Genomic DNA, 11,374 nt, shown 5'->3' with positions numbered 1-11,374 from the left:
GCAGAACATGATTGATCTTGTTCAATGTAATTGTCCCAGAGGTTTGGCAACAAATGGAGGTACAGGTGTCATCCTGTCTGCTTCCGTCCGGGTGTCAAAGCGCCCTTTTTGCCTATCAGACTTCTGCAGCTCCCAGAACTGAGCTTCACCTTTGAACTGTGGGTTTTATACAGCTGTGGTCAACAATTAATTATTAATGACAGCTTCATTACAACTCAACTAACATAGCACATTAAAAACTACTGTTTTCCTAAGATTGACTTTATCTGTTTAAAACTGGCCTTTGAGCATGTGGTCTGAAGAGTCCAGAATACATTTTATTTTTCATATTTGGATAGTCATTTTGCATCTAATTATTTTTTTCCAACACAAATATCTTGCTTTTAGAAGATTAACCAGCTGCTGTGATTCATTTGCAGGATATCCGACTTCTTAGTGAGGTCATCCATTGCAAGCACTTCAGGCAACAGTCGGATGTTGCCTGTGAAAGAAAAATGTCTCCATCAATCAATCATCAATATCTCAGAGACACTCTTTTTAGACACATTCAAATATAGTGAAAAGAAGAAGCAATTTTAATACAGAGAAATAATATAGTACAGAGAAATAAATAATGTTTTAATGTGGAAAAAGAATATCATTTTTTTATTGTTCTAGATAATCAAATTCTGACATCCCTTAATGACTATTTTGTATCTGTTATCTTATGGAACTGAGCAGATCGGATTTAAGAGCTTTCTTTTAGGTTGTCTTGTACACATTTATCTAACCAATGGGTAAAATGAGGAGCTCCTCAATTGTATTGTAGAAGCACGCTGATATTGTCCAAGAGAGCTCAAAAGTGATGAAAAACATAATCTTTAGTTGGACATCACTTTGTGTATTTCGAATGTCATTCACAAAGACATCAGGAGTCAGGGTGCCTTTCTCATCTTTATCTCTATGAAACAGCAGCTTTGAACTACAACAGGATGCTGGCTGATTATAAAATATCCAATTTCCTTTTCCCCTGGATTCATGATTTTTGAATGTACCTAGTATGAAAATGTGGCTATAGGACGTGCAGGTTGTAAAGCCGAGGGAGCTTAAGTGTTATCCTAAATAGCCAAAAGATTAATAAAGTGCCTCCATGGCTAATGTCTCCAGGGAAATAAAGGGAAGGAATTAAACCTGTACATGAGCAGAGGTGACACATTCATTTTCAATCCCATTAACACTTTCAGAGAAGAAGTGAAAGGGTCCTGCCTAATTCAGCTTTGATTGATGACAGTGGCAATAGATGATAAGGATTTAACAAGTTATTCAAATTCTGTCCTCTTTTAATTCTATCACAGGCTCACCTTTTCAAATAAAATGTAAATCAGTGAAGGGCTGGCAATCAATGATGGATTGCTGACTAAAGAGTGTGCTAAAAACTAGATTTCCATTTCTTGTAAGCTGCTGGTGGTAGATAAAAACCAAATGTTAAAGTTCAGCAAAGCTGCTTGGATTGAGTTTTTCGAAGGAAACTTTGTTATGTGTTTCATCCTTTTTATAGTATACGGCACAACTGTTGATTTTAAATCCTCTGATTTGAAAAGGGAGGAAAGAACCTCTGTGCCTAATTCTAAACTAGTTTTTCTCAGCTGTTTCTGAACATTTCAAATTCACTCTTTCTGCAGTTTAGAGATTATTTTTTTAAGACATTTTTAAATTCATTGCACTGAGTGTCATTCAGAGAACCAGAACGAGAATGAATAAGACATTGATTCACATACTTTTTAAAGACATTTCCACAGACCACTTTTAGATTAGATTAGTGCTTGAAACAGTTTTCTATGCTTTAAATCCCTCAATAGAAGTGCAGTCACTGGCATATGCAGAATATTTTAAGGAGCAGTGCAGCAATGAACAGTTAGCTCCACTGTCTGGTTAATAAATTGAAGTAGACCAATATTTAAAACATTAATTCCTTTGCCTAGACTTATTTTAAATTCCTGTATTTTAAAATGTGTTAGTTGAGTGTTTGAGAATATACATGAGGTGTTTGCCAATACGTCTGAATTGAAAACAAAAAGTGCTGTTTGAGGGAACTGCGGAATAAGGTGGCAGCTCATTTGCTGCATGTTTCACTGTGAACAGGCTTTAAAATCAACCAAGCACAACCCAAATCCTTCCTAAGCAGTCGACTGTTAATAATCCTAATTGCAAAATAAAATTTCCCCAGAAGAAATCTTGCTTCCTCTGAGATCCTACCGTGCTTAATTTACAGCCATGCCAGGGAAATTCTGCTCATTAAACAAGATACATGCTGTAGCTGGGGAAACCACAAGAGACACACTTCCTTTTCTTGAGGACTGCGAGGAAGTACTTGCAGGGCTTGTTGTGGTCCTTATCTTAGTCCTTAAGGCAGCGGCAGTAGAATATGCTGCAGCCACCTGATTCACAGACTAAAGTATCATGACAGATCCAAAAGGCTCAAGTTGATATTCCTGTCTATTTGTATGTTTGTGTCAATGACAGGGACATTAATGCTGGAAAGTTTCACAAAGGGATTTACTGTTTTTTTAATATCCAGTGTGTGATATTATTCCTGTATCTTTTCTATCCTTGGATGAGAAGCCTTTATATTGATATACTGTATGGTGCACACTTTTTTGTTCATTCTAAAATGTATCAATCTGTAATACCATTTTGGTAAATGAAAAGGAAAAATTAGCGATATTTTAAGCATTCAATCACCTGCCAACAGTATCTTAACTTTATAAATGTTTCCTTCAACAAAACAATGACATTCACCTTCCTCTTATGGTTTGTGTACTCCTGAAACGCAAATACAGCAGTGACATTTTTTACTTACAGCGTTGAACAATATTTACCTGACTGTGTGGTGTTTGCTTTGCCTTTTCTATGTTTTGTCTGTGTAGCATAAAGAACGTCACTCCCAAAGTGGGCGCAGAAGAGACTCACGATGCCATCCGCCGTGCCTTTGACGTCTGGCAGAATGTCACTCCGCTGAGGTTCGAGGCCGTCCCTTACAACACTCTGGAGAACGGAAAGAGGGACGTGGACATTACAATTATATTTGCATCTGGTTTCCACGGTGACAGCTCTCCGTTTGATGGAGAGGGAGGGTTTCTGGCACACGCATACTTCCCAGGACCCGGGATTGGTGGAGACACTCACTTTGACTCGGATGAGCCGTGGACTTTAGGAAACCCCAATCATGATGGTGAGATTTTCTTAAATGTCCTTGGAATTATTGATACAGTTATCGCTTCATTGAGTCCAAAACATGGGAAAATATATTGGAATATTATTGGAAAATATTGGAAAAATATTAATAATGTACATACAAGAACATCCTTGAACAACAAAGGTCAGACATCTTGAAAAATCATTTACTACAAAAGGGTTCCTGAAATTATGTAATTTAAAGAACCATCTACAGTTGCACTTGTGGTGTTTTTATCATCAGCACAGCCACTGATCTCTTATATTCTCAGTATTTTCAGTTATTAAAAATGATCTTTCAGCTGTTTGCAGAGTAGCCTTTTGAAGTTAACACTTTTACAGTTGTGGATGCTGTGTTGCATGGTTGAGAACTTTCCTGGAATTTTATCAAAGAAGATCCAGGAGAGGTATTCTCATTCACTCAGTAAGGTCTTTATTCATATTGCAATATGGGAAAAAGCCATCACCCCATCTGTGCAGAGAAGTGAAAGCTGATTCAAAAGCAAGCAGGGAGAACCCTTGTTTTATATCTTTTTTAAGCTGATGCAACACTTCAAGGACAGGCAAAGCAGTAATTTTCCATTCCTTAGGACAAAACAGATTATATCATAAAAACGAAAGAAGAAGCACCAATATATTTTTTTTCAAAGCTTATCAGTTACCTTTGGCTAATCTAATAACCCAGACAGTACATACTGTGTTGATACACTGTCTTCTAAAAGTAACCTAGACAGTACGTACTTTGTTAACACACTGTCTTCTAAAAATCTGCACGTACTGTAGCACAGCAGTTACATCCTTGTTATATATTTTCCTAAAGCTCTCTACATTTTAAGAATCAATTTACTTATTAGATTTCCATTTCAGAACAGATAGTCACTCTCCAAAACATCTTTTGGTTCATGAGAAATGAAACTACAGGACCTCCCAGTGGGATTTGCCTTGAAAGTGCTGGCAGGCTGACAGCTCATCCAGCCTGATTTTGGAGTAGTTAGTCTCATGCTGCTTTGGTATCAAATCAGTAGAGGACTGTAGGGGTGGGGTGGAAGTCATGGTTATGATCTGACTATAAGGTCAGAAATGAGGATATACATTTGAAAGAAAATGTATATAAAGAAATGAGGATATACATTTGAAACAGTATCTTTGGTTGTGCTCTTGACCAAAGTTTCATAATGTTTTATATCCCTGCATTTTTGTTGGACAATAGCAAGCAAAAAAGTAGAATTATACTGTATATGACACCTGAAGAAGGCTCCATGGCCGAAACGTTGTGTTTTCTCTCTCTTTTCAGCATGGAATAAACCTATTAGTTGTTCCGAATTATGTTATACAGTGTGACTTTGTTGCTGCAACTGAGTTTGCTTGTTTGTAACATTCCTAAAAATATTATTATGTTTTTATTTTTCTAGATATTAAATTACATATGTACTATATGTAGTTTATGTATCATGAGGAGTGAAGTTTACTTTACCAATTGAGTTTATGAATTACATGAAATTCAATTAAATCAGACAATATGAATAAATGTTTGTTTAGTATTGACATAAATTATTCATATTTTCTGATCAAATAAAATTTCATCGCTTGCATCGAGCACCTCATGAATGTAACCTATGTGTCCTATAATCCTTTGTAAATGTGGTGTATCAAGAGAAATAGGCCATGAAATAAGGTTGTCAGTCATCCTCACTTTAAACACGTGGCAGTTTTAAATACCAGATTACACTCTTGTGACCTTTAAGTGGATGTTTTCCCTAATTTCTGCCTGTGAAGGTGCTAAGAATCATTGTGGCATCCTCACAGCAGCATCCCTAATCTATTTTCCTGGGCAGAATGGAGCAATTAAGCAACTGCTGCTCCAGCGGACCTGAACAGGGAACCTGGGCTGAATTTAAACCCTGTAGTATCAGCTGAAAGCAGACAGCCTGATCTGGAGGAGAGAGAAACACAGTATTGCAAGCTTTGTGAGAGGTCAGATAGTGCCAACAGAAAAACTACTGGGAAAGAAAATACAACAATACTAAAACATTTTAAAACTTTTGAAACCAATAATTCTGACAGTCAGCCCTAAGTAAGATCAATAGCCCTTTCTCAAACACAATATCTGCGAAACTATACAGTATACAATTTGTGTAACGTTTTTTCTCCATCTTCAATAAGGAAGGCTGTGAAAAACTGTAACAGTGAGGAGACATCTGAAGGCTAAAGCTACAGCCAGATGCAAGGTTCATTCTAAACTCTGTCACTCACTGTCACTTTTCTGTAAGCCATTCTCCTGCTCAGTTCCTTTGCCTTTTCCCTCGCACTTGTCAATTGACTATTATTAAATTTCCCTTTTCCCATTCCTGCTATCAGGTAGCTGGTAACAGCCTATCCTGTGCCCCTGCTGTAACGCTTCTGTGGCAGGACAGGTCAGAGCAGCCTGAGGGGGTGAGGTGCTGCCCTCCCAGATGACTGTGGTTTCACATGCACTGCCAGCCGGTGGCTGCTCTTGGTTCAGTGCTCAGTTAAGTTACCATGCAGTTTAATCTTTCTTCTTGCCAATGTGCTGTGGAAGGTACCATCCCCAATGTGCCTTAGTCTTACTGCTGGTCACTCTGACAGGGGCAAGCCTTGTTTATTAAGCAAAACTTGCTTATAAAAAAAAAGTAGGTCAGGGCTTTAATGTATAACCATTTTGACAGTGATGTAGAGTCCATAGAAACGAACAGGTCACATTTAACAGTGCTTCCAGATTGGAACCCAGATATCCTAGCACTGGGTTTTTGTCTCTTCCTGCACTACTTTTCTGCTTCATCAAAAGCCCCAGATGAAATCAGAACTAGACAGCAGAAGTTTCTGAAATGGAAGGAATGGAATAAACAGACATGCTTAAAAGTATAGCTGCACGGGGAGTTGGTGAGGTCTTTCAGGACGCTTGACCAAAGAATCCTGGTTATGGTCCTAAGGTGGATCTCATGCTGCGCAGCCATCTGTGTAATTGGCACCAGCATGTGCTGTGGGTTTAAGCTGTCCAGTTCCCATGTTATATTGCAGAACCAGAAGTATCCTGTGACTTAATTCATTGTCAATAGTTTCTTAATGCTGCTAGTTGTAGTAGCTATTCCAGTAAGAGTGTTAGAATAATTATAAAAGTAGAAAGGTAGCAGTGCTGGTAGCATGTATTCTACAAATAAAGTCAGATCATCTCAGAACAATGATTCATTTAGAATATTTTTCAGTAGAGTCTTTTTGTAAATGTCATAGACGAGTATTCATACTTCACTTCTGCTCTGAGAAAAATGGCATTTAGGGCTGGGATTTTGTCTTTCCTCTTCAGAAAGTCTTCTGGATAAGAAAGCAGGCCAGAATAGAAGGCGATTATACACTGATTGCTTATAACAGGGGACGGCAACCTTTCAGAAGGTTGCCAAGAGTTAGCACTGTTTTTATGGATTTTCATGACATTGATATTTTTTTAACGTGTGAAAAGCAGTTTTAAGCCCTACTTACTTTTTGATTCATAAATATTTAACACTAAAATATAGTAATATCTAAATTGAAGAAATAAAAATGCATCTTACCATTTAGTGTGGTCCTTGACTTTGCTCTCCCTCTCTGAGTTCTCCAGTCTCTGGCTTGTATCTCGACACTTTAAGTATGCACAGTCCATCTCCTGAAGCACATTCGCAAACTGCTTAAGCTTCAAGCAGATTTAGAAACAGGAATATTCACTATCCTCACCACTGTAGTCAACACATTATTAATTTCATAATTTAAAATCTTGACACGATGATTTTACAAATGAATAATACAATGAAAATATAACCTACATTCCTTGCAAAAAATATTTTCTTGATATTATTTCTCTTTCCTCTTAATGATTAATAAAACTTACTGTAGCTGTATCTTCCCCTGTAATTGTGACATGCATGGGTTTAAGGCAGCACAGCTCTTCTCAAATTCCATCTGAGTCACATCGTGTTACATCGTTTATATCACGCACTCATCAAGCGCAACACTAAATGCTTTTACATCTTTTAATGCCGATGTCCGTTGTTTGTTAACGTTTTCAGCCATTTCACTTATTTGTCTCTCTATTGATCTTGGAGACACAGGTAATTTTCAAAGACTCAGCCTTGTCTGTGATTGTCATGCCTGTCATGTCATGTCATCCTTGAAGTGTTTGTCGTGTGGCAAATACTGCTCTCACAACACGGAGCACAAACAGCATGACTTTTATGTTCAATATCCATATTCATCTATTTAAAAGGGCTGAAATGAGTGAACATCTAAATTTTGATTCTTAGCAATCACCGTTTTGTCCAAAATGTTTGACTTTACACTTAGGTGTGGTTGTGGCACAGACTACAAGCTTTCCTGTTAAAACAATAACATATATCATAGCACTGCAAAAAATAATGTTGTGTAACAACCAAGTAAATCATTTTTTCTATGCCTAAGAATCTTTATAGGTAGCACATTGTAGAGAATTACAACAGGCAAGCATAGTTTTTATCATTTTTTAGACTTAATTTCTTTGTGGTTTTATTAGACTTTTATTTTGCCATCAAAAATTCCTTTGCAGAAGGTTACCGATCCTAGGCTTATAGCTTGCCCTGTTCTTTGGAACACACATTGACTAAAGCCTGGAACACTAGTGGAGTTTTGCATGAGCTCTGTTTGTTTTAGTACAAAATGGCAGATTCTGAAAACAAGACAGTTTTTCGACTTGAAAGAACAAGTTTGCATGATGTGGTCATTCTTGATGGCCCCAGAGTTATGCTAGTACTCTCCATGTGTGTAGTAATGTGATGTACTTAATGTAAAGAATATGATGAAAATATGTGTTGTATTTTCAGTATCTTGATGAATATTTTATGGTCCTGGAAGCTACATCACTTTCATATGAATGATGTACTGTAGAAACTCTCAAGAGATGACTAAGCTGTCATCTTCCAAAGGATTACACATACAGTATGCAGTTCTTTTTTTTTCCTTTACAGTAATACAGAGGCCAGAAAAAACATTACTCCCTTAAATAACATTTAAAAATACAGAAGGCATGCCTCATCTTAGGGGAAGAGTTATGTGTTATGTCCATCATGCCTTGTGATCCTGGGTCTCAGTAGTTTTGAGCCATCTCTTGATGATGTTTATCAGAGGCCAAGTAGTTGTAGCCAGATGCAGTGAACCCTGAGATTGGATGTCCAGCAGTGATATGTTGTGAATGCAGAAACTAGAACAACAAAAAAGACACTCAAAAGAAATACAGTGAACAGTAGTCATTTGAGGTAAACTGAACAACAGCGTGATCAGGTTCTAGGTGCAGTATAGACCTTTGTATTCCAGACAGGAGAGCGCAGTGTGTAAGAGCTGAAGGAGCTGCAGGATCAGATCACTGCCTCACTGTTTTATTAAGTACCCTAGAGTCTGTGCTGGCTGTTGTGCTCAGTCTTGCAGAGCCAGTTGGCTCAAGTCCTTAAACCAGGCTGCCTTTGGGATTTGCTCTTCCCTTGCCTGTCCAAGAAAATGCTTCTTTGCCTGGAGTAATCAAGACCTGAGAGCCTCAGTGTGTCCCGAGGTAGTAAAGACCCTCTTTTCTATTGCTGTTAGAAGGTAGAAATGTAATTCACAGATCAATGATCACCTGGCTTTTTTGTAATAACGTTTTTGTCATTGTGCTTGTATACACCTGAAAGCTAATTCTTACAACTGTTTTGCATTGCTGCAGCTCCATAAGAATGATACCTGTAAGAATTAAAAGGTCCGTAAAAATATAGAATTTTTTGAAGATGGATGGGTGACTTCAATTAATCATACTGCTGTTTAGTGTGGATTTGCTCTCAGTAGTTTGGTGTTTGTGTTGGAGAGTATTCATGAAGATGCAGCCATGATATGTGTTGTTACAACTAGGAAGTCTCAATGCTTCTCGGATCTAGAAAAAATGGAATGGTGTTGCCGAACTGTAGGGGGTCTGAAAGACATAAATCAAAAATAATTTTCTGGTCTATTTTAGTTAATTGAATTCTTGGTAAATCATTAAGGGTCATCCGTAGTCTATGATCACAGGATAAAAGACCAGTAGCTGAAACAGAGAGAGAGGCAGAACACACAAAAGAGAGAAGGAAGAGCAAGAGACAGGGAAAGGAGCAGAAGTGAGAGGACCTTGTTTGGATGACCCTTATTTAACATTATATTTAACCAGATTCTGGTTAAATATTTGAATCTTGTTTAAGAGAGCTGGCCATTTTATTTGAGAAAACTCTGATTTCCTTTATAAAGAATCATCAGGTTAAAAACGTTCTTTCCTGGTTAGTGAATATATATTTTTAATAAGCAACTACTGTATATTCCCATTTTCTTTGGAGCATTCGGATTTGTAGGAAGGGAGATGGGTTGGATTCTGTTTTATTTAGAATGCAGGTTTATCTCTCTTGTGGACCTGTTAGGCAATATATAGGATTTTTAAAACAGGATAGTAGTCTAGGTTTTTTGGGTTGGTCAGGACTTAGGCCACCAAAATACGTTGTTTGAAAATAGAGTAACTTGTGTGTTTTATGTTATGTTGTGCATTAGTTTGTGATATTGTTATGACATATTTATTTATCCCAGTTTTCCTTAATTTATTACTGTTTGCCAGAGCTGTACTAGAAAAAAAAATGTGGGTGCCTCTACCTATACTCTGTATTACATTTTCTTAACCCTTTATCTGGTCCAGCATGCACAGATTGACTGTAACTGTGCAGAAATTGAGCTCTTATGTCACAAGACATTTTATCTTTACAGGTTTTAATTTCAACATTTGGCAGTTCAATACATTTTTGATTAATTTTGTCTTTGTTCCATTTTTAATTCTAATATAAAATTACAGTATATATATTTCTCTTTCAGGACTTTAGTAATTGAACAAGGTCTAGTATTTTCATGAGGGATGTTCCACTCTCAGTCAGCTGGCTAATTTCTGTGTGCCTCAGACAAAGAGAAAGGACAGACTTTTGTCAGTTATAACAGTTTCACCACCTTCTACACCCATAGTGTAAGTTAAAAGTCGCCCTTTTGCTCAATAGAGAGCATTTCTAGCTGTTTTATTTTCCATGTGCCTCACTCTTAACTGAAAGCAAACTCAGAAGTGATTCAGATGTCCTTGTTGGCTATTTATAACTCTTTGAGTCTGATAGGCAGAAGGAGGATTTTATCCATTGATAAGAGCGTACTGCCTTTTAACTCCTAACCACAGCTATTTATTTTCTGTCTAAACCTGATCATTATCATTGTAGTTGCACCAAGCTGAAGACAGCCCAGTGCATTTGAAATTACCTGTTTTGAAACAGGTCCAGTTGAAGCAGAAGAAATTTATTTTTAATAGTGTTTGTAACTCATTCAGTATCTGTTTTATATAGTGTGTCAAGGGCAGAGAAAGATTGAGTGACTGTGGCTAAAAATATTTCTTTGTCCACTATAACCTTCCTAATACCAGTTTAGATTAAATTCATAGTTATTACAGCCTTTGTAGCAAACAAGGAACATGGATGAAGTAACTCTTCTTGGAAAATAGCTGTTTCCTCAGAAAAGGAATATTCAGTCTTGTATACAGTATGTATTTCTTAGTTTCTTCTTCCGCGTATGATTGTATCAAAATCTTATTCCAGCCACAAGGTGTTACTCTGGTTTTGCCGAGACATTCTTGTCAAGAAAGGTCCCATCATTTCTAGATATTAACACATTTTATCTCTTGAAGTGTACAGGTACAGTATGTGATGCTGAAAACCTTTGTGAAGAAAAAACATAATTGTCCATAAACTATGATTTATAACATGCAGCTCAGAAGACACAGATACAGAATTATAATCAAACAACTGTGCCTATTTTCCAGAGCTGACAAAAACAGCACTTTTATGTTTCCCATTCTGACTTCTTTGGTTCCAGAGGTGGAGTTAAGAAGATCTTTCTCAAGCTACTATCTCTTTAAACAATATGACCCTACTGACAAACAAAAGTCTTTTGTGTTTACTTTATTATTTATATTTGTGTTTTCTGACTTTTTGAAATTTTATTCAGTTTTAGATTGCTCAAACTTATAAGCTTTAGAGCTATTTTATCCATGTTAATTTAAAATCTTTTTGCCTGCCATTAGGCAAAGTAAAGAATAACATTTGAAGTATTCACTATTCCACAA

The 11,374-nt window shown here is 36.9% G+C and overlaps 1 protein-coding gene across 2 annotated transcripts in view; it reads left to right on the top strand.

Moving 5' to 3' along the window:
• The window catches only part of mmp16a (matrix metallopeptidase 16a (membrane-inserted)), a 56,570-nt gene that overhangs the window by 19,378 nt on the left and 25,818 nt on the right, over nucleotides 1-11,374 (top strand). For both annotated transcript variants that reach the window (XM_088643336.1, XM_088643337.1), the window contains one exon: nucleotides 2,907-3,211. In XM_088643336.1, coding sequence (XP_088499462.1) covers nucleotides 2,907-3,211 — 305 coding nt within the window. The remainder of the gene's footprint in view (nucleotides 1-2,906; nucleotides 3,212-11,374) is intronic.

This window comes from Lepisosteus platostomus, chromosome 8 (genome assembly GCF_059453375.1).
Source record: "Lepisosteus platostomus isolate fLepPlt1 chromosome 8, fLepPlt1.hap1, whole genome shotgun sequence".
In the NCBI taxonomy this organism is placed as follows: domain Eukaryota; kingdom Metazoa; phylum Chordata; class Actinopteri; order Semionotiformes; family Lepisosteidae; genus Lepisosteus; species Lepisosteus platostomus.
The sequence above is the reverse complement of the archived record's forward strand: the minus strand, read 5'-3'. Positions and strand labels throughout refer to the sequence as shown.